The sequence below is a fragment of the Oreochromis niloticus genome, linkage group LG14 (genome assembly GCF_001858045.2).
Source record: "Oreochromis niloticus isolate F11D_XX linkage group LG14, O_niloticus_UMD_NMBU, whole genome shotgun sequence".
In the NCBI taxonomy this organism is placed as follows: domain Eukaryota; kingdom Metazoa; phylum Chordata; class Actinopteri; order Cichliformes; family Cichlidae; genus Oreochromis; species Oreochromis niloticus.
The window spans coordinates 30954110-30978083 of NC_031979.2; the positions used below are offsets into that span (position 1 = coordinate 30954110).

General features: G+C 39.5%; 2 protein-coding genes across 3 annotated transcripts in view; one reads left to right on the forward strand and one right to left on the reverse strand.

Annotated features, from left to right (window-relative positions):
* frem2b (FRAS1 related extracellular matrix 2b) overlaps positions 1-6068 on the forward strand; it is a 51343-nt gene extending 45275 nt beyond the window's left edge. Inside the window, exons 21-24 of the mRNA XM_003450179.5 lie at positions 320-446; positions 1056-1243; positions 1335-1481; positions 2304-6068. Coding sequence (XP_003450227.1) covers positions 320-446; positions 1056-1243; positions 1335-1481; positions 2304-2801 — 960 coding nt within the window. The 3' untranslated portion in view covers positions 2802-6068. The remainder of the gene's footprint in view (positions 1-319; positions 447-1055; positions 1244-1334; positions 1482-2303) is intronic.
* On the reverse strand, positions 4740-22441 carry LOC100704624 (tripartite motif-containing protein 3). 2 transcript variants are annotated; one of them, XM_005455029.4, is made up of 13 exons: positions 22286-22441; positions 13416-13588; positions 12679-12919; positions 12333-12484; positions 12030-12210; positions 11202-11931; positions 10908-11011; positions 10664-10831; positions 10392-10560; positions 9767-9826; positions 9467-9537; positions 7394-7534; positions 4740-7295 (listed from the first exon to the last, which is right to left on the reverse strand). In XM_005455029.4, exons 2-13 carry the CDS (start codon positions 13559-13561, stop codon positions 7143-7145), a joined length of 2316 nt encoding a protein of 771 aa, XP_005455086.1. In that variant the 5' UTR covers positions 13562-13588; positions 22286-22441; the 3' UTR covers positions 4740-7142. The 2 variants fall into 2 exon arrangements, with proteins under 2 accessions (XP_005455086.1, XP_003450186.2); XM_003450138.5 differs by lacking the exon at positions 9767-9826.
* Between the last annotated feature and the right edge of the window lie 1533 nt (positions 22442-23974).

Consider the following 23974-nt stretch of genomic DNA (forward strand, 5'->3'; position numbering starts at 1 on the left):
TAAGAACAGGAAACCAAGGCTACAAATCGAAACGACTCACCAAAATTGCAAAATATGTGATGCTTTCATGTCAATATGGATCAAATTCCTCTCTGAGGAATGTTTCCAGCACTTTGTTGAATCAATGCCATGAAGAATTAAGGCAGTTGTGAAAGCAAAAGGGAATCCAACCTGGTACTGGTAGGGTCTGTCTAACAAAGTATTCTGTGAATGTTAAAAAAAGAAGACCCATCAAATCTTCACATTTGGTAGTTAAATATCCAAACTATGAATAAATAGTAAATATGTTTGTTGTTTTCTGTCTTCTGTGTCTTCTTAGGTTAGTGATCCAGTGGCTGCTGAGTTCAGTCTAAACACACAGATGATCTTACTTTCTAAACGGACACTCTGGCTCTCAGACGGCTCCATGGGCTTTGGACAGGAGAGTGACACTGCTTTCTCAGAGGGTAATACTGTAACATTTATAAAGCGCCTTGAAAATCTTTAACAAAAAACTATTTTAAAAATGTGAAAAAGAAAAAATAACATTAAAGGAATGAAATAAATAAGCTCCGAGCTTGAAATGTGGCTGTGAATGTTTTCATTGCTCAGTTGCGTGGACTTCTCTTCATTCTACAGATTAAAAAGAAATTCCTGTGTGATGAATGGTTCTGTTGATTTGGCAGAAACGTCCCCATTATTTACTGACTCAACAACTCAACAAAACAAAATGAAAGGAAAATGAGGGCTTCATGAAGTGCCTACTACTTCCACATCTTTTTCCTAAACAGGCTAATTATGAGCATGCCTGCATTTTGTGTCCATCAGCAAGGTCTTAAAACACTTAAAGTCCTTGAAGCTGCTGTCTGAGTCAGTGTAGAGAGTGAGAGTGGTTTTAGCTGGGCTTTTAGTGGTTTTTCCTCATTATATAGCTGAGCAAAGTGCAGTCATTTGAGAGAACTGAATCTGCAGGCATAATAGAACCACTTTTACTAACTTTTCATTAAACCATCAATTTTATGCTTGTAATGACCGATGTTTTACTCGTGATGAAATCTTTATTTCTTTTTTATCAGGGGATACAGTTTATGGGAGAGTGATGGTGGATCCAGTACAGAACTTGGGCAGCTCCTTTATTTGTAACATAGAAAAAGTGTTCCTGTGCACTGGAGCAGATGGATACGTCCCTAAATATAACCCGAGCAATTTTGAGTTCGGCTGTCTGGCTGATGCTCCGTCACTGCTTTACAGATTCAAGATCATTGTAAGTAACAAAAAAAATATTTCTTATAGAGTCATGTGTACTCTGGGCCTATTCAAACTTCATCGTTTCCTGTGTAATTTTTTGACTTCAGGACAAGGCCCAGCCGGAGACCCAGGCTCGGGTATTTGGTGATGTACCTTTTAATGCCTTCCTGGCAGTGGATGACCCCGGTGCCTTAGCACTGGTGAGACAACCTGGTTCAGATGGTTTCAGAATGGATTCAACAGCTCTTTTCCAGGTCAGTAAAAACAAATTGAAAACACACTTGTAAATACTTCACATGATCTAAAATCACAAACCTATGAGTCATTCCAGAGGATACATTACACTGAAACTATTTAGAGCTAACTTAACCTGCCTTTATGGTGTGAGCATGGTATCCCACTCTGTAGAGATCACAGACTAATAGCACCAGACTAATGGGTTTTTATTCCGCTGACATTTTATCCCTAACAAGCTGATAGAGAAAAAGACTTAATGACCAGACACTGTCTGTGCCCTCATGAAAAGCTCCTTAGGCTGGCTTTCATAGAGGTTATGATACCAGAGTTATGTATTTTTGGTATGACTCACACTCTCCACTTTTCACCATGTCCAAATTGCTACTTTTGGTCAGGGAATCTATGTTTCTTGGCTTGTTAACAAGGAAAAGTCAGTATCATTAAGTCTGCAGACTGGCAGGGCATTTTCCAGTGGTTAAACAAGTTTTGTGCTTTTCTATTCAGTTTATGCAGTGACTGGAGTGAACTGGACTCTAAGGTTTAGCTGTTTTAATCACAAAACTAAAGTTGTTCCTTACAAGAAAATGCCAAAAAATAAAGGTTTCATAGCACATACGTACTACTCTCTGCACAGAACTGTTAGATCTGACTCTAATGGGTATAGTTTAATAAAGCTGGCAGTTAAGGATCTCTGAGAATAGATATACTTTTACCCTTCTGCTAAAAGATGGGGAAGAGGCGGCAAAAACCACTTTATCAATTGTGTCCTTTTCTTTATCTGGTTAATTTGAGACACATGGATGGATGGACATTAAAATAATAGCTGTTGCTCGTTTCAGGTGGCTGCAGGAAGAGAGTGGTACATACACACCATCTACACTGTCCGGTCCCGGGACAATGCTAACCGTGGCATAGGGAAGAGAAGCCTGGAGTACCACGTGATGAGTCAGCACACTGATTTGCTTCCCAGGAGTCAACATCGGCTCAGAAGATCAGCTAATGATGTCCTAGATACAGTAGAGGACATTGGTGTGAGTAACAATCGTGGCACCAACATCCTGCACATCGCCCTGGACCGCAGCGGCCAACAGAGGACGAGCCCGGACAGGGAGATCTTTACCAAAGGACACATCCCTCATGAGCTCAAAGAGAGGGACGGTGACGACAGCCTGGTTTTGATGATTGGTATCTTTGTGGGGCTGCTACTCACCGTTCTCGTCATCATTGTGGTGGTGTTACTAGTTCGGTCCAAGCAAGAGAAGAAAGAAGTGCCCAAAAACTCCAGCAGCGCAGAGCCCATGATGACACAAAACATCAGTGACAGCTCAGAGGTCTAACTGACAGACTGAAGATTGAGAAAGTTGTTTTATGTTGCAAGTGCCTCACATTTACATAAAAAAACTGAAGATTGCGTGTGAAACAACACAAACTACAAGAGCTTTGATTCTATTCAGAAATCTACTTGAAATATTGCATCACTCCTAATGCTGGAGAGTGGTCTGGACACTAGGAGATGGACAGTGTTAGTAGCTGTTTTAAAGCACTTGTCAAGTTGTCACTTATTGATTGGCCTTTGATGCCACTTGATCCAAAAAGATGTTATTAAGTTTCCAAAGGTGCTACAGAAGATGCCTCTTACCTTGAATGGCGTTTGGTGTTTTGCTGAGTAGGTCTAGAGAGGCCGGATATTTTGCATTTGCTGACACTGTCCACGGTACGCTTTCACTGGAAAAACCCGTCTGTTCTTACAGAGGATGATTCGATTCTGTGTGTGCCTAAGAAGTCACAGGACTTTACGGTTTTATGATGTAAAATGTGTGTCCTGTGCGTTCAGTAAAACGCTCAGTTGAAAATCATCCAAGTGAATATTATTTTCTTGTGCTTATGTTCTTGCATGCAATTAATTTTTGTACTTTAGGATTTTAAAAAAAGTCTCACTGCTGATTTAAACTGGCTTGTGGCAAATGTGTCTGATCTACTGTACTTCCACATGTTTGTATTTTACAGTATATCCCATGAGAAACTGTATTTATCTAATGGTTATTGTTCTTCTCTTAGTTAACATATGGCACTGAATCAGATAGGGGAACTTAAACAGTTCTCTTAAAGGATCCTGTGGTGTTACAGCAGCTTTCGAGACAGCTGGTCTGCAGTGTACAGTGTAGTGTAGTAATGGTTTCACATCCACTATTTCTAACAGGAACTACATTCACAACTGGTACGCTTAAATTCTACTGTAAGTGTTGCCTACTGTAGCTTTGTAGAGCTTGCTAAATCCCTTTCTCAACAGGGCTACATGTTGACTGTGCTTATTTTTTATGCTTTATTTCACTTAAAGGGAATGAAATGTTTAATCTGCAATCATTCTCTCTTTGATTTTTGATATTTTGGTTTTAAATATATTTATTTTCCAAGTATTGTTCTGTTGACACAAATCAATGCTTTTCTGCCTTTGATTTTGATTCATCTGATCTTTTTTTCTCAGACGGTATGACATGCTTATTATTGTGATATTGCAGTAGATATTAACAGTTTGCATTGAAAGAAAAAACGCTAAAAACTTTATCCATGTTGCCATAAAATCCGATTACCTCATACTACTGTGTATCCTATAATAAACATCAGCTTCATAATCACTTTGTAAATGTCAAGTTTTTTTGCTTTTTTTTATTATTATTTTGAAATTGAAAACAATTCTATGCAACCTGTGATAAAATACCTTGATGGAATGTTTATCCACAGTATGATTTTTTTTGTTTTTCAGTGCACATTTTGCTTGCTAATCTAGGTTTGACACTGTATCAATGTACTGTGCTTCTTTTACTATACTCTAATACGCTGAGTGCATTTGGAGCTTTTTATGCACATTTATGTATCTATGTATATACACATATGTATTACATATAAATATACCATTTGGATGTTTTGGGAACAGTTATTGTTAAAAGATGCATACTGTATGTGCTGTAAGTATTTGTAACATAGACCAGGAAGACAACATGGTCTGCAAATAAATAATTTTTCAAGAAAATAGCATTGAACTTAATGATTTCATGAAATAAATATAGAAATATTGGGCAAAGAAGCGTCTTCACAAGTCAGTGAAATTGAAATTTGTACCCACTGTAGCCCAAAATGTGTGTCCCCAGTGCCTGTGTAAATTACAATTTCACTGTCAATACTGTTAAACGATTTGGTTTTATTTAAATGGTGGGGGAGAAAAAAAATCCCCTGCAGAGCAAACAAACATGTTAGTCACACACATACACAGCAGCTCAGTAAATCATGTGCTTTTATTACCAGTGCATATTCATAGAGAAAACAAGACTGGGTTGGATAAAATGCTTTAGACACATCTCAAAAAGATGAGCATGTCCTTGCTCCTGTTTGGCAACGAGTCGAGGTGCATGAAAACCACAGATTCCTAGCTGACTTAACTGGTGGAATTTGAGTCATATCCTGCAGCTCAGAAAAGCTCCACACTGAAAGGTTATGGAAGTGTCTGGGTGTTGAGCATAGTACTGTGATTAATTAAGTCAGACTGGGAGTCTGTCTTGGCTGCACCCGGTCTTTCTTCTGTTGTGGCACCGTGTTTTTGTATGACATTACATAGAATGAACAAATGAGTCCTTCATTTAGAGTCATGGCATGATGGAAGCCAGGCAGAGACTCAGATTTGACAGAAAGCTTAGAACAGTATCACAAATAGTGTACTCTTAAGCGTGAATGTGCTTGCTAGTCAATGTCCTCTCATAAACGGTCATTTCTGGTAATACATCTGTAACAGTTTCTAATATGAAAACCACAAAGCAACAAACACAATAAAACAGAATTCATCTTCCGTCCCAATAAGTTATGACCTTGGATTCAGATTAAATTTGCACAAATTAACAGTTTTCTCGCAAAGCTCCCAATGTGCCTGTCCCACTATTATGCCTATGAGTTTATGAAATTTAAAAAAAAAACAACTATTTAATATTCTCCTACTGATATTGTGAAATTTGGATGGATTTCCTGAGATATATGTATTATTTCTGTCCAGGTGGTAGCACTTGAATAAAAGCTATTGAATTGTTAAAGGCAAGCCAGTGCTTCTATGAACCCAAAATCCTAAAAACAGAAACCTAAATAAATACAGATAGTTTTTGTTGTTATTGTAAATAAAAACCAGATAGGGTTGTAGCTTTGGAAAAGAGCTGCCCAAGTGCACAAACACTGATCTACATTTCCCAGATGCGGGTGGATACTGAATTCTGCTTTAAGGGGGTTAATTTGGGGAAAGGGAGAAAGTGTGAAGCTTGAAAGAAAGAAAAAATATTTAGAAAAATAATTTGCAAATGCTGAGCTAGTATAAAATAAAATAAATTAGCATTTTACATTGTTTTTCCCCTTCAAGATAACAGATAATAACAAAAACGATCATTGTGCTGCTTACAATAGCAATAAATATGACGATTCTTCATTTAAGCATGTGCTGGGTATGTTTGAAAGCACACTCTTTAACAGCTGCCATACACATGTTTAAAATCCGGGAATCCTTGACTCCTGTGATCTGGACTGCCACAAGGCTGAGTGTTTCAAAAAAAAAAAAAAAAAAAAAAAAATCATAGCACATACATAGTGAGTGATCTAATATACACAATATACATTCATGTATATACAGTACATACAGCAAATCAATGCACAGATGGTGGTGACACTTATGTGAGATGTCAGTAAATGAGAAGTTTTACATTTCATTGCTGGAGAAGCATAGCGCTGTTTATTTCACTGTAAGCATTAACTAGTTCATGAGAAAGCAACTAATGGGTGCACTGTGTTGTTGTCTAGGTATCAAGATAAAGTAAAGTTTCATGCATCTGGACGAGTTATGGCTGATTAAATAGTTCCAACTATCTCCTACCCTGTCAGCTCTCACAGAAAGTGTTGTTTAAGAATACCATCCACGTCAGTATTTGCAGATTTTCAAAAACCAGTCCATAGCTTCAAGTCATCGCTTGTTCCGAGGTACGCTACGTCACTCAATTTTAAAGTTAACCGTCAGTTCCACAGACAGGATAAAACATGGTCGGAGTTTCCAGGTTAGCAAAAATGAAGCCAGTGCAAGCAGCTTAAATGAGCATTCTATCTCAAGGCCACCAGATGGCAATAGATGAAGTTGCAAATAGACTTTGACCCTATAGAAGTTTATGGGAAAATGGCTTTCTGTCTTGACCTCTGTAAACCCTTCCCTCATGACTTTAGGGCCTTAGTCACTCATTTTGGGGCACACTGAATAAAAAATTAAGTCTACTTTGTAAATCTTGGTCATACAATGTTTCAAAAAGGATCATTATCTGTGGATTAATGTGCTGTGATTATCCCAATCATTGGCTAACCACTTGTAACTGACAAGTCATTAGCCAATGAGCAAGCAGTTTCAGATTTAAACCCACCCCTCCTCATCACATCTGTTATTTTGAAACCAAGATGGTGATGGTGAAAATGCTCAAGTCAAAATTCATGGATGATGCCACGGTAGCAACGTCCACCTTTTATGCTGTCTATGGTCAATTCACATCATAAAGGTAAGGTGAGGCGACACACAAAAGGCTGTACTGGAAAAATCATTGCACCTTGTGGAATACATTGGTTGTGTCGTCAGTGCTTGCGGTGTTTAAGATGGCTATCTTGGGTATCTACTGTAGGTAACGGTAGACCTTGAAGCAGTGGTTCCCAGAGTCTGCCACCGCCACGTGGCCATCAGATGTGAGAGCCAAGCCCTGGGGGCCATAAAGCGGGTCTGCTGATGTGTTGATATAGGAGAGGAAAGACCCTGAGCTGTCAAACACCTGGATGGGTATGGAGAATTGAAGGACAGATTAGATGAGTGACTGACAGGCTACTGCAAGTGTAACGCAGTTCCAATTATTCATTTCCTCAAACTAACCTGGATCCGACTGTTTCCCCAATCAGCAACAATGATATTTCCATTGGCATCCACAGCCACACCCGTTGGAGCATTAAACTGGCCGTTCCCCTCTCCGTGTGAGCCAAATTTAAACAAGAACTCCCCATCTGCATTGTACACCTGTCAGGTAAGATTAAGCATGGGTGAATGATGCTGTCACATTAAGACAAGTGAAGAAAAATGCCAGTCACATCCTCACAGCATGTGAGGCACAGCAGTGTTTGGTTTCTGATTGTGTGGTATTTGGTTGAGTCTGCCTGCCTTTTCTTGTTCTGTTGAAACTGATTGATTTTAAAATCGCTTTCTAATTTTGTTCCAAGTGCACGGCTGAAAACATTGGGGAGGAACACATATGCAGCCTTTATCAGAATGCCAAGCACTATTTTAAGGTTTAAAAAACTTGCAAAATAAAGAGGCTACCGGAAAAGTTTGCTTCAGTTTTGTTATCTTAAAGTGACTTCAGTCCTATTGTAGGAAGAGAGTTTAGCTAACAACTCAGACTTTTAATCAGCTCACACTAAAATCTATAGTCTCCATCTTTCTCTCTCTCAGACTCTAGACAGTAATACAGCTGTCAGACTGTCAGCCATTTCCCCCACACTGTAATTGGTCACACTGTGGAAAATGTCTGTCACAGTTGGATCTTATAGAGGATGTGAACATTTGAGTGAAGATGAGGCTGAAATGATTTTATTTAAGACTTTAAACTGAAGTAAAATGAGTTTTTAAATGCAGCCACAGACAGCCTGTGTCCTGAGCATTTCATGTTCAGAAATGTGTTCACAGATTGAGTTTCAGTCATTAAATGCTGTCAACATTTGGAAAGGCACAGTGTCTGAAATTCATATGCTCTGTAACAGATCAGCAAACTGTGTCCAGATTGGAGTCCACTTGCACGGCGGGACGGATCCAAAATGGATAAGGATCAGACCCAGACTCAGTTTGGCTCCAGTCATTTCCCAGCTCATCCATCTGAATCAGTTCAAAAGCTTAATTTCTCCCGACATGATCTGCATTCTTTATTTAAAACCCCTCATTCTAATATAATTTTTTAAAAAGCTAAAACCTTTACATTTAAACTTGTTTGCAATTACAAAAAAACCCAACAACAACTTTACATTCATTTGAGTTATATTAGAAACTATTACTAAACTTTTACTATTAACAGCAACATCTAAACACTGTTGCTATGACTGTAAAAAAGCCATCATCTATCAGTGCAGGCTGAAATTAGATCAGATTAGAAATGGTTAAACTGGGAACATTAAAGAAGAGTTTTTTCTGTAAATCTCATTAAACTTTTTTATCCAGTAATCTCAGAAATAATGAAACTCTCTGTATGAAAAATTAAGCTTTTTACACTCCATTAGGAGATTCAGTTTTTACTAAATAATCATTCAGACAATGAAATGGTCATCACCTGTAGGAAAAACAGCTTTTATCTAATCAAAGAAATGTCCTGAAGGCGGATCCGCCCTGGAGTCCGTTGCTATCTGGGTAATTAATATCACCGGTCCATGAGCAATCTGCCTGTTATCTTTTGTTTCTTTCACTTAAATTTTGTCCTTGTTGGGTTATGGCTGAATAATTAGATTTGAAAATCAAATTGAAAATTAGGATTACAGATTTATCTAGTGAAAATTCAAGTGGGGATAATGATGACCACAGAGAGTTTAAAAAATATGTACTTTAGTCTGCCTATGATGATGACAGAGCAGACCAACCTGATTAAAGTTACTCTTTCCTGCCCTCCCATTTGAGATAAATACCATGGTCAGCACTGACGTATGTTCATATTTTTCAGTTTACTAGATTAAAATGGAGGCTTTGCTCTTTATTTACCCGTTGCCATGGTGAGTCCTGGTACTGGAGCACTACTGATGATGGTTTTCTTTTTCTACCCATGTACACCCTTAACTCAGCTGCTCTGGAACCGAAAACTCAGACTTGCTGATCTCAGAGCTAATCAACTCAGGTTTATTAAACACACTTTCTGGAAGAGGTCCCAGGTTTTCAGACATACTGTTCGCACATACTTGCAACAAGCCATACCTTCACTGAATGGTTGTGGAAGTCTGTTACCACAATCTCATTTTTGTTATTTACAGCCACAAAGTGAGGACCTGAAAGCAGAGGAGACAGGGAGGGAACAGCAAAGATGAGTCATCCGTCCGTTTACAGTGTATGAGATGAAGCGGCATACTATTTCTGGACATCAAAAACAAGACACCAAGTGATCACAGAGAAACTCTCAGAGCTGAGACATGACAGGTCTGAAGCACCAACATGTAGAAAAAGAGAACAAAGATTCATTTTTTTTTAGCTCACATTCACAGTGAATATATTACTTACTGAAAACAGGGCCAGATTTACTAATCTTTGTATCCAGTGCAATGTTTGCACCACTTTTCTCTAAAAGAAAAGAAAAGTTCCAAGTGAGAAATGAAAGTGAACGAACGGGTGAGTTCAACTTAAATATTGCTGTACAACTGGAGCGGCATCAATGAGGGGATTCCAGCAAAGCATGCAAATTAGTCCCGCCCCCCCGACATCTGAACAACAGGGAAGGACGATCATCAAAACTTGGCATGCAGTAGTGTACATCATGAACTGCGGACTCCTGCTGTGCTATGATGACAGGATGTATAATTTATAATTTATAATTAAGACAATCAGTGCAACAACCAAAACATTAACTGTGTGTTAATGTCTCTAATTAAGCAAGTAGCTATACATGCACTCATTAGTTAAAACAAATTAAGGGTGCAGAGACATGCTGATCACTAGCACTGTTCAAATCAACTTTCCTGTAAAGAAACAGAAATCAATTTTGTAAATCTGGCCCAACCACATGCCCTGATACATGAAACTTGATTAAGTGTTAATCTCTGTCGTTTTCTGTAAGAGAAATTTTTAATAAAATGATCATATATATATATAAAAATATCACATTTATTTATTTAACATCACTCAGTACCTGCAAAGTGTCTGTCTGATGTTCCTCTGGCTCCAAACTTTGTCACCAACTTCCCATTTGATTGGAAGATGAAGACACAGCAGGCCTTATTATCAACCGTGATAATGTGTCCATTCTTGTCCACAGCCACACCTTTGGGGCCCATTAATCTTCCAGCGCCAATCTTATTCTGTTACAGACAAAGTTTTGTTTTGTAATCTAGTTTCACTTTAAAATCGTACAGTTTAAAAACAAACAAACAAACACTTCTTTTACTGACTGGAATTGCCAACCTTGAACTTGCCATCCGAGGAAAAGATGCTAATCCATCTGTTGTCATAGTCAGCTACTATTATGTCCCCGTTCATGTCTACTGTGACTCCTGTGGGGCGCTGCAGCTGGCCTGGTGAACGACCTCTTACCCCAAACCTCATCTTAAACTGGCCGTCGTTAGAGAAAACCTATAAAAAAAAAAGAAAAGAAATTATTAAACAATTCAAAAAATTAATTCTTTGAAGCTAAAGGTTAGCCACTGACCTGTATGCACTGGTTGTTGCTATCTGCTACCACAATCCGACCATTACTGGAGGCCGAGATGCCTTGAAGATTGGTGAATTCTCCTTTATCTCTCCCTCTTGTTCCTGTCAAATCAACAAAACATCACCATGTTTTTAACACTATGAAAATATAAAAACTTTTAAGGATAAGTCACCATTTTGTGCCACTAAAAGTAAATTAAAAGCATTAAAAGCATAAAAATATGCATGGATGGAAGATTGTAAGAACAGTCAACAGTATGATTAATATCCAAAATAACGCTTTTTCACTCACCAACTCTATATATCAGCTCGTCCTCTATTGGATTTTCCTTTTTCTTGGTGGTGCTATACATGCTGGAAGGTCTGCGCACGGCCTTCTGGCGAACATGACCTCCTCCTCCGCTTGGGGACTTCACTCGTCTCTTCACGTCGTCTGGCGACTGCAGGACATCTGACGGTTTGACAGCACGCAAACGGAAAGGACTCCCCCTCACAGGCTGTTCATATAGCAGCAAAGAGAAGGTGAATTCTCCCTCAGAGCGGAGGGTGTATCCAACCTCGTAGGTGCCGTTTTTGTTGTCCACCACCTCAGCTTCAGTACACACCCCATCCACAGAGATAATCTCTGCCCTAAGAACCGCGTTACCAGTCTTCACCAATTCTCCATCTTTGTCTTTAGTGGTGACTGTGATAGTGGTGTGTTGGCCAACTAGTGCGTGTCGCAGACCTTCACCGGTGGCAACGCTGGTATGGCCGACAGCCCCTGTTGTGATCAGGACTCCTAGGTTCTGAATGGAGCGCCTCAATCCATCCGTCTCCACCTGGCATTCCAGATGTCCGTTTTCATGAGGATGCTCGGGAAAGCTGTGTCTTGCCAGAGCACTCACCCTCTCACCCATTTGTTTCTGGACCAGAAGGACTTCAGTGGCGCTCCCATGGCTCAGGGCATGCTCTGTGAAGTTACAGCTGCTCTGAATGTTCTCTCTGCCCTGAAGCAAAGAGGTAAGCTGAGCTTGAAGCACCTAAGGAGACGGAGACAGTCAGCAGAGCTAGTACAGAAATGTGAAATATCATGATTATTTTTTAATGCATCAAATTTAAAATGAATAAGATCGCTGACCTTCTGCTTGGTGCTGCAGATGTTTTCCACCTCAGTAATGAGAGCAGTCTTGCGTTGGTGTAGGGCTTTCTCCAGCTCATCAAAAGTATTACTGATTTCTGTCACAGAGTCATTTTTCCTTTCTGTAAGTTGCTTGGAGATCTCATTCACAAGGTCAATGGCAGCTGTCAGCTGAGGTAGTCTGCCAGAGCAAAAAATAAACGCAGATTATAGCTCTTTATACTTTTACACGTCCAATTTTACTAATGTCTTCCAAAAACAATCACATAATTGATTATTCGTTAAAGCAGTGAAAAATCATACCTGTTGCGAACAGTGTCCAGCTGACCTTTAAGGGCTAACTTATGCTGTTCGAGCACATCCCTTAGAGGCACCGTCACATGTTCCCTGTGTTCTCCTTCTGTACACTCCAGACACATGGCTGTTTCACATGACTCGCAGTAAAACTCCATCACCTGCAGATGGTGCAGTTGAGGCAAGTAAAGTCACATTACTGAGGTTAAGGTTGCTCAGAAGTTCAAATGTATATATACAGAAGGCATTTCTTTTTAATCTAATAACAGTCGGCAGCCTGGTCAGGAACATGCAGATGAGGTCTGATAGTTCTGAAATATTTTTAATCAGCATTTTTTGGTTTTTTTAAGCTTACCTTGCCCTCGTGATTAGGGCAAGAAAGGGGCTGACAAGTTGTAGCTGCATTGGCTGACTCAAGAACATTGCCTGCCTCAGGCTGGCTGCACTCTGGGTCTCGTTGTAACACCTCCATTAGGTTTGTGATGAAGAAGTTGTTCTGCAGGGCTGCCACACCCTTCTCTGGCAAGATAGAAGTCTGTCTGCATACTGGGCAGGATAGTGTCAAAGACTGGGGAGGGATGTAGTTCTGTAGACATCTACAATCAGATAAGACGTTAAAGAAATCAGTTAGAGGAATAAAGCTGCAGTCAAGCACCAATTTCAGGGTGAGACCTGATTAGAAGACTGGACAATGTGATTTGAGTGGTTACTAAGCACAACAATTTAAAAACAGTACTACTGTAGCAACACAGCTGTGGAAACCAGTATTTGCTATTACCAAAGCTGTGCCCTAAAAAAGGCTGTCTGCTTTTCTTGTGACCAAGCTTAGAGTAGCTGGTGACTTACGTCATGCAGAAGCCACGATGATGACAGAATAGCTCGCTTAAGCGAGGAGCTGTGATACCAAATTTAGAAATTGCTAAAAAAGACATTAAAGTAAACTAAAATCTAGCACGCTGCGTCCTATAATAGCCAAACACTGACTCATCTTTTTATTTTGCTTCTAAATGTTTTATGTCTGCTTATCTCTTTACTGTCACTTTGATCTCCTGGTGTCGATCACCTTGTGAAGCTAAGTGATTCATAGCTTACTTCTCACAGAAGGTGTGCAGGCAGGGCAGCACCTTTGGGTTGTGATAATGGTCCAAACAGATGCTGCAGACCAGGAACTGCTTGTCTATCTGCCTCACCACAGGGCTGGTGCTGCCAGTCTCACGCTTCGCCATAATGACAGACATTCAAAGGGGACACTGGGAACACTTAACCTGTGCAAACAAGGTGAAAGAAAGAGAAAAAAGGTCAAGAAAGCCTTGAGGAAACAGTCAGGCAGGGTGAACAGGGTGTATACGCTTGAGCAAAGGAAGAAATGACTCATAGTCCCGCTAACACAATAAAACCTCATCTAAATCCTGTATCCGCGAGCAATTTATGGTCTCGCTTATCAAACTATGTCAGTAGTATGAGTTCCTTCACCAGAAGCTGTTTAACTTTATAAGTGAAAACCCCAGTTGAGTTCACACAGTCGAAAGAAACGTATACATGTGATTAAAACCGCAGGGTAGAACTCTTAGTGGAGACAATTATGCTGTCAGCAATAGTGTTAGAAGTTATACACAGTATAAGCCGATCGAAACATGATACCAATAGAAACGGCTTATGTTTTACTCTTGGTGATATTTTTCGGTGTACTGTGTCACTTTTGTTATTTAATATGAATCCTAGATGAGTAGATGCCTGCTGGCTTGCAGTTCAGATGGCAGAGTTGCTGTTACATGAAATTATACCACTGGGTCAAGCAGGGATTAACTTAGCATGCCAATGTTGTGCCATACATCTGTCATAGTGTACACAAGCACATAACGGATTACATGGAGTCCAAAAACACAGACAAGCTGGTCAATAAACACCGCTTACAAAAGTGAGTGACTCATATGATAATAAAATTCCAGCGGGAGGATTGGTGTGTTTTGTCATTTGTTTGGCTAACACTGTAAAGAGCCCTATTGTTTTCAGTTTTTTCCTCTACAGTTCCTGTCCTGCAAAACACCTTCAGTCAGGTAACTGACACTCTAGGCTCCTTATAATTTTCTGTAATGCACCATCCGCTAATAACCTTGACACTGCATTGTACGTTTGAATTAAAGCTCAAAAAATTCATTACAGATTAACTGAATTTATCCCCTGACAAAGTCAGTTCCGTGACGACTACTGAGATGTCAAATTACATGGGAAAAGAACTCAAAGGCAATTAATTTATTTTATTTTGCTTTTTCTTTCAATTTTCTTTGTAACACTAGCAAGATATGTTCTTGTTATGTAGGATCATGAACAGTTAGGATACTCAATAGCTTCATTAATGCCCAAGAAAGCTTAAAACAGCTATCTGATATGAGAAGGTTAATTCTGCTATGGTGCTATTAATCAAAGTGAACCTTTGAGCCGGGGAAACCTGACAGTTGACCTTGAGCCGTCATTTTGAACCTGATTACAGTTCAAAATATGTAAAAGGTGAAATAAGCAAGGAGTCACTGCCATGTGTGAATGTAGTACACCATCATTGATGTAAGATGTCATATTCTGTGTAACTGGCAATGTATAATATTTTAAAAAATTCTTGATCATGCTTATGAGCGTAAAAACATCCTGCTCATTGCAGTTTAAGACAATGCACACAGGCCGGACAAAAGAAGGATTCACTCTACTTGAGCCTACTATCAGTTTCCTCGTTGCGTCACTATAACATGTCTCACCAAACAACACTTTGTCTTTCAGCTGATGCCTTAAAAATATAACTAGGCCCCTTTTCTTTGAGAGAAACGGGAGGGAAGAGGAAGCTTTGAAATGCCACTCCCCAAATTCCTTCTAGTTCCTTCCCTTGACTCTCAGCAGGCTGAGTTCAGGAACCACCTGTCTCTCTGTCTGAGGGGAGATGGGGAAAAATTCACGGTGAGCTGGGCTCTCTGCCTCACATGAGCAAGCAGGCCTCAGCGGCAGCTGTCCCTTTTTGCAACACAGAGCAGCGAGCAATAACAATGGCATTTCAGCTCTGCTCACAGCTCACCGCCCCACATCTCTTCCCCTCCCTCATTCTCCTACCCTTTTTTTTTTTTATTATCCTGTCATTTTTCTCTTTCTCTCTCGGCCACATAAATGCACTCATGACATCAGTATGCCTGAGCCCAGCCACAGACAGATGGGAATTTTCTCAAGCACGCAGACTCTATTGTTGTTTCTTCCCAAGTGATTAGAAGGCCTACTGACTGAGGAGGTCTGCCAAGCCCATTCACAACAAGCCCTTCCCGAAAAACTCTATGCCTCCCCTTCCCTTGTCTCCCCTAAAAAGCCCTCCCCTCCCTGGGCTGTCCTCCCTTTACATAGACTCTGAATTGCAGCAGCTGAACGGTGACATCAGGAGGAAGTATGATGAGCCAAGACCTTTAGGCTCCTCCCTTCTCGACAGACTGGCCACTGTCCTTAGGATTGCAACAGTCTCCCCCACCTTCCCTTCTCCCTGCCTGTCTGTCTGTTCTTCAAGCAGCCCTCCTCGGCTCAGTTACTCCCACTCGCCTCACCACAGACAGATCTTTCATTAAAAACCTTCTTTCCCTGTGTGAATTTAGAGAATACCTAATGTACAACATAAATAGTAATATATTTAATTAAATACAGACTAAAGACTGCAATCTGCAGTTTACTCTAATGTTTGAGGAAGCATGTGATTAAACAGCAATCACAAGGCTTTGTCATGAGAAGTGCACGGTCAGCGCTTCATACAGATGAGGTCAATAGTCCCTTTCCTCTCTTTTTACTGCAGAAAATCACGGCGCAAATGTTTGCAAAGTCAGCCGTTTCACTGCAAAACGTCACTTGCCACTCTCACCCTGCATTACTGTTAAGTGCCTTAATCTCCTCCTGCAGGGTCAGGTCCTGTCTGCCATCTGGATTACTGTCTCACAGATTCAGATGACACCATCATGCCCAGTCACTTCAAATTCGCTTTGAAGAAAATGCTTCATGTGCACATAAAAGAATGAAGGCTAGTCACTAGCTGTCCGAAGATGATACAGCTGTATTTCATGCTTGCAGTAAGTGTGTATGCTCAAAACCTTTCTCTTGAAAACAGGCAGATGTAATATGAATGATTTAATTGGATTTTAGCAACAGGAGCTCGCCTTCAGAGAAAACACTGCCCTCAGCTTAATCTGCTTAGATTTCAATCGGTAGGGCAGGTAAGGGTTCCTCTCCTCTCACTGCTCCCAGTAAGTGCTACTTGTTTTTATAGCTTAGGTGCTTTTAAAAAATAAAAATAAAAAATCACTATGGTTATGCTGTCCAACAACAACAAAAATAATTACACATGCTTCCTAATCCAGGGCTTTTTGCTCCTCGATAAATTGTAATAAATAGGCATGTTTTGCTTAATGGGTGGAAAGAGCAATGTCATCTTTTTTATGAGACGAAAAATTCCAGTTATAGAGAAAATATAATGTTATTCTGAATACATGACTAATTCTTTGACCCACAGTTATGTGGCCAACTACAATTACATTTAATGGAAAATGTCATCTCTTGGTTATAGTCAATGAGACGGAGAACAAGTTAAAGTCCTTAAAAATAATAACTCAAAATAACCCCAAGCCCCTAAAGTTATTAAACTTTACTTGTCTGATTTAAGCTAATGGTTATAAATCAGCTTGCTTCCAGGATGTAACGATCAGTATCAGCATGTCAGCATGTCATTTTCAAGTACAGAGTGGCCCTGTGGTGGAGTGATTAGCACTGTTACCTCACAACAGCAGAAAATTCTTGTTTCAAACATGCCTGAGGCCTTTCTCTGTTGAGTCTGCATGTTCCGCTTGTGCTTACAAGCATTTCCTCAAGGTACTCCACTTCCGACAATCCAAATATATACTTGTTAAGTTAAATCACGATTCCAAATGAATTGTGAACTATTGCCTTGTGGTAGACTGGTGACGTACTCAGGGTGTACCCCTGCCTCTCACCCAGTTACAGCTGGGTGTGCTCCAGCCTTCGTGCAACACTGAATAAGATCATAAAGTCGGTCATCCATAACAAAATAACTGACATTTATTCATTTAACTGTTGTTAACTTAGAAAAGGAATTTGATCGAGAAGTTTCATTCAAATATCTCTGGACTCTGCAGACTAAGCGAGACACAGTTAAACAAAGAAACTCTACTCTTTTATACAGGAGATGATAAGCCAATGAATTTGGCCCAATAAAATGGAACTGTCACATGACCAAATGCTTGGACTGGGTATGCTAACCATACTGTACCTTGGTACAGCCCCCTCACCTCTCCAACCGCTCTAGTTAAAAACATACATAAATCAATCTATTATTCTGATTGGCTGCCCCTCCCAAAACAGAAGGCTTAGACAGCAGATGGGTGGGGCTATTGTACTCACAGCCTCAGCTGAGTGTCTGAGATGACTGCATAGAAATATCTGGCACCACGGACATCATAATGAGCCAAGTAGAAGAACTTTCTGAACTTCTGAGCATTTAGAGCAGCCTGGAGCTTTTGGGCGACAGTCATTTCTTTTACATAAATACAGTGACCTTGTTATTTGAAGTTTTGGCCATATTTAATATGACCATGCACCATTTTAACAGTATTGTAGGATAGAGAATATAAGAGCAAATAAGAGCATAGATCCCATTAATGATACTTTCATGATAAATCAAATGAAAGACTGATGTTCAAATCAAATTTTTACTACAATCTACATAATGAGAAATCAGAAACTGGCCCTTTAAGAAGGCTGTAATTTACAGATTGTTAATACCATTCCTTAACAGTGACTATTCAGGATTCCAGGATGTTTGTGCTTCAGTGGCCATATAAAGTATTTGCCTCTTCCCTTCCTCTTTCCTTATTTGAGTAACAGACAAGTATCTTTTTCTCCATTGGTATCCAATATTTCAAATCTATTTTAAGCATTACTATCTTAGCCAGATCAGTATTATTGAACTACAGTTGCATACAGCATCTCTTAGAAAACGGACTTTGTATCCGTGTTACCATCTTGTGATATCAGTTTTAAGAGACACAGCAGAGAGGAGTCTTCAGAAGTTGTTTATGTACTAGACCAGCAAACACTGGTGAAAGCCTCACTGACCTGAAAAGACAAGTGTTGGCCCTCAGTGATGTGCTCTCCAGATTATGTTTAAATATAGACTGTAGTTTATGTTTTCTGCTACATCTGTTGTGTCCTTCCTCATGTACCAACACACAGTAATTGTTCACAGGCTGAGCAGAATTACCCGAAATGTAATTTTGAATAAACTCAACACATTGTTGAAAGATTTTTTCTGGGTTATGAGGAACAAGGTAGACTGTTACAAAGGAATATCTGTATACTTGACTCAGATATAAAGAGAGAAAAGACAAGTAAGAGTAGAAGTGAGAAAAGCATATGCTCCAGAGACACAGCATAAATTACATAATCACAAATGTCTCATTGTTTGTAACTTTGTTCAGCAGCATTCGTGATTGTGCTTTTTTTTTAATAACATAAGACATTTGTGATCATTGTCTTAATTTGCAGCACTTTCTGGTGAACACGGGTCAAGCATAACTATTCACACAGTTATATCTGCACTAGGAATAACAATGTGGAGCAATTACACTCTTTACAACACCAAAGTTAATGTGGACCTAAGAAGGAGACATTCAGGCAGCTTGATCAAAGCGTAGGGTCTGTTTTATATGTTTTCAGGGACAGAAAAGATGCTTGCTTCGTGATGACTCATCAATCATTATTCACACAAACTTCTCAAGACTAATACGCCCCACCCCCACCCCCTTATACTCCATCAGATGAAAAAAATCTGTCTCGATGCATCAATCTCTGACAGAACAGTCACAGCATGGAACGCTGGGCTTTACATAAAAGAAAAATAGTGTCTGTATATTATATGTAAGGCTATTGAGAATGACACACTCAGCATAAGAGTGGAACACATTTGCATGCTAATAATGGCCTAGCATAGACACTTACTGATTGCAATTAGACACTGAACTACTAAAAACTAACACTGTGGCAGTTTTTCATCATTTTGTTTTGTTAAGATTGATAAGATCTGACAACAGGAGATTTTCGTCTCGCCCTGTGAGCCCACACTCCTAAACATTGTCAGAAGACAATGCGGCACACAGGGCAGCCTGTCTGCAGGCACAACATGCACTGCAGATTTAACAAAAGGTCGATCGGCGCACAAGCGGTGCCTGCAATGCTTATTCACCTGCAGTAAGACGACTGAGATGTCTCATACTGTGACTCAGTAGTTCAAATACGGTCTCATACACGCTGTACTTTGCAGATACACAGGCACTGTGAAGTATTAGTGGGGTTACACTTTGTAAAGAAAATGTAGTTCATGTTCAGAATATTTAAGAAACTAAATGTGATTTAGGCTTGGCAGTTTGCTGAGCAGCACAAATGTTGGTTTGATAAAATGAACAGTATCAGTGCTAAGCTGCTATGTTGTTATAATAGGTAAAGAGAAAAACTGTGACATTTATTGTGCTATATTTACTTTTATTGACTTAACTATTTTGTGCTGTCACATGTTTTACAGGGTGAAAGTCTCTGTCTGTGATCTATAAAATGGATGTAATTTTGTTCATCTTGGAAGCCCTTCATCTCTGAACTGTGCACTGTTGTTCAATAAAAGAAACAACAGCACTTCAGTTCAATAGCTGAAGGTTTAAAGATGTCCACTGGTAAAGGTATTTTCCAGAAAATATTGATTATTGTTTTTAGTTGAAATAAACCACTCCGCTGCTTCAGAAAATCTCATCTAATATTTATTATGTATAGCGAGTAATCTTGATGTGACTGCATCCCTCTTGATGATGTCTTATGTAAGACTGATGATGCCTCATAAACCACTAAACAGAAATAAAAAAAATAAAAGTGCTATTCAAACGAGGGCCGACTGATCAAACGCAAGTACAGAATTAGAGGATCCAATCAAAAGCATTTTACCTTCTTTTGTTTTGTATGTAGTCTACCTCATGGGTAGCTTGGTGGATGTGTCTTGTACTGGTTGATGGTCATCTGTAGCCTGTGTACTATCTGCATGCACTGGCTGTGATAAGTCATTATATTCTAATTTTAGATTGCCGTTTCAGGAACTGAACAGGGACACCAGCTGACAATTAGACTCAAGTCAAAACTCTGGCTCATCTACAGTCATTCTTCTGTTGATCAGTGAGCAATAATCTGATCCAATAAATGAATTAATAACACAAAATAAGCATGATCATTTTCATGGAGATTGAACCTTCAAATATTGTGTCCTAAACTCCAAAATAACTCTGTGCCTTCTAATTGGCTAGAGCTATAAACCATAATAATAATTATTATAGTTATCACCTAGAGTAATCTATTTATTCTGAATTGGGGTTTCAACAAACCTCATGATGACAACTAGGATAGATTAGAAAGGGCGAACGATCCAACTTGTGTATGATATTAAATCAGGTTAATCATACACCGATTAGCAATTAACAGTGGAGCCAGATAAACTGATATTGCATTATATTATATTAGAGCTTTTCCATTTGATGTTGTTGCACAAATTAGGAAAAATAAACCCAGGAGAACTGACTCACTGCCATGGGTCTCATTTAAATACTGATATAATAATATGGAAAGCAGGTCAATAAATCATTGAAAATGAAAGATCAAAAAATCTAATTATCCTGCAATCTATCTTTTTATAATATATTTATCAAGTTCCCTATCCTCTCATTTGTGTTGGTGCACTGGGGGTTGATTTTGTTAACAGGTAAGGGCTATGCTACATGTCTGCCTTTGATCAAATTAGTATTCAAAGGCTGTTGCTGTTTCTGGTCACTTCTAAGCTACAGTTTAATCTCTGTTGCTCAATATTTGCAAAGAGTAGTACTGTATACCTCACACAACACCCTTGTTGGTCCCCTGGTTCTCTTGCACATGTTCCCTGTCCTGTATACCTTAAGAACACAGATAGAATTTGACTCTCTAAGCTCTGCTAACAATCTGCCCTCTGGCGCAGCATCCTGCACCGTCTGCACCCTCCCTGTGACCCATTGCAAGCTGCCAACAGAGCAAAACCAGCCAAACATCTCTATCACCTGCACTCATTTTAAAAATTAAACTTTTGAGGTACTTTTACCCTAAAATGAGAAATATAAAACGAGCCTTTCAGAACAAAGACAATCAATACCAAAACCACTGGACCATCTGCTCACAGTCTAGGCCTGAAGACTAAAAAAAAAATGTCTTCAAAAATGATGCATTGCCTGCTGCTGTTGCTGCAGTACAGTGCAACACAAGGAGCCACAGAGTGACACAAGAAAACAACATGTCGATTCACATGTGGCTCACAAAACTTCCCAGCAGCACACTCCATACATATTCAGATGAGGAAAACCAACGGAAGATCACTAATCCTCTAACAAACGAGCATGTATGCTTGATTTAAAGAGCCCAGCCCTCAGACTGCAGCAGAGATGCCCACCTGCTACTGAGCCGGCAGCCAGCCGGCAGCCAGCTATGAGCTAAAATGGAGAAGTGTGTGGGCTGAAAGAGGAAGCAATGAAAAAAATGCTTTAAAAAAATCACAGCAATAGAGAATTTCTGTGCAACAGTTTGTCTTAAACGGTGCTGGAATAACTGCGTTGACTTTAAGTTGTTTGATTATTGCAATTTAAAAAAAGCACAAAAGAGGGGGACATCATGTTGTTGTTTTTTTTTTTAAAAAAGTATAGCCCCCTCTGATATGATTTATCCGTGCACAGATGCTGCTGGGATGAAGTAATCAATTATTCATCTGCTTCTAGCCCAGTCATTGTATCTCTGAGGACTCCGGATAACGGAACAAGCAGGATGAGAAAGCAGAAATTCGACACCATAAAAAAAGAAGTGAATGGTTACATTGTACTCACATAAATTCCCAACAGGAAGAACAGGAGTGTCAGCATTGCAGGCCGTAAAGAAAGCTTCCCATTGTCAGTGTCCCAAACCTCTCCAATACAGAATCCACAGACAGGGCGACAGAAAGGAAAGGGCAGGGTCTGTCTGGGAGAAGAAGGGGACAGTAAGGAAGAGGACAAGGGAAAGGAGGAGATTAGGGGAGTGGTTTATGCGCAGCATTGGTCGGATGACTAATGGGAGGAGTTAAAGAACCCAATAGCAGGGGATATGCAAAAGACGTGGAAAATCTCGAGGACTGACTGAGGGATAAATCTGACTACTGCAAAGGGGTTTGGCTTCCTTGGGTACCACCCATTTCCTTTAAAAGCAGAACGTTTGTTTCTTTACCCTTTGAATTTTGGGGATGTAAACCCAAAAATGATCACAGTAAAATGAAAAAGCACGAAACTGACGGCAATATAGTGATTTAATTATATTATATTTCCCTAAACTTTCCTTTCTGAGACTTTTTTTTTAAATCGCTAAACAGATAAAATGCTAATTATTATAAAGAGTAAGTTGCCCGAAAGCTGACGGGTTTTTTTGTTTTTTGTTTTTTAGAGAATAGAAGGGGATAGGTGTGTTCATTTAATAATAGGAGTCCTGCTAGTTTTATTAATACAGCACTCTAGAGGCCATGTGGTGGTATAGTATGGAATATGTAATGGGATATGCTGTGTGTTTTCACTTAGAGAGGCTTTTGAGAACAAAGAAAGACTCGGGCTTTTTCTTAGTGAATTTAACAGCTTTTACTTTGGGGGGTTATTTGAAATGAGAGTATGTGTTCATGCAGGTTAGGATTTTGAATACAAAATGATGTCACTGTATAATAAAATGCTGGAGGCCTTCAGTGTTAGGTGGCTGTTGTGTTGCAGGCTATAAGGAGTTTGTTGGGGGTGAGGCTTGGGGGTGAGGGGCAAACAATTGTCTCTTGGTTTTATTCTGCAAGGTGGAGTTGCCATGGAGACTGCTTCCAGTTGAGTCAAGATGGCTGCAGCAGTCTGGCAGCAGCAGTGACTATAACAGACATACATAATGTAGGTCAGACTGACAATACTGACAGTGCTTTTCTCAACATGGTTTAAAATAGATAATTCAACAAAAAATAACACAACCCTAAAGTAATCTATTACAAACATTTAAATAAATAATCATTTATTTCAATTGAACTGATCTGTATTTTTATTTCTTTGTGACTGACTTAGTAAGAGACATCTAGGTCAATATTATGCTGTCAAATGATAAACAGCATGACTTCCCCTTTGAAGGGATGATGTAACAATGAAAACAACAATAACAAGGCAGCCAGCCATCACACAGCCATTATTGCACTAGAACTTTAAAGCAGGTTCAATGCATAATAAATCCGTACATCCACTCTTCACATCAGCCGCTGTTTTTATGACCTTTTCACTGTTCGGCATAAGAAGTTTAAATAAAGATTGTTTTTCATGAAAATGAATCAGTCTAGAATCCATGAATATCACCAAATGCTGCCTTGTCTCCCTTGAGAAGCCTTTAATGCAGCTGCCTTCATTTGCTGCTTGTTTGCGGGTCTGTCTGTTTTCAGTTTGTTATTTAACAACTGAAAAGCTCTGTTGTGCTGAGATCAGATGACTGACTTGCCTGATGAAGAATCTCTCATGTCTTTGCCTTGAGAA

Coding starts and splice junctions, on each gene's coding strand:
- LOC100704624 (XM_005455029.4), bottom strand. CDS start 13,561: ATGTCTGTCATTATGGCGAAGCGTGAGACTGGCAGCACCAGCCCTGTG. Junction 12,920..13,415: donor CTGCACACCTTCTGTGAGAA/GTAAGCTATGAA, acceptor ATCTGATTGTAG/ATGTCTACAGAACTACATCC. Junction 7,296..7,393: donor GGGGAAACAGTCGGATCCAG/GTTAGTTTGAGG, acceptor ATACCCATCCAG/GTGTTTGACAGCTCAGGGTC.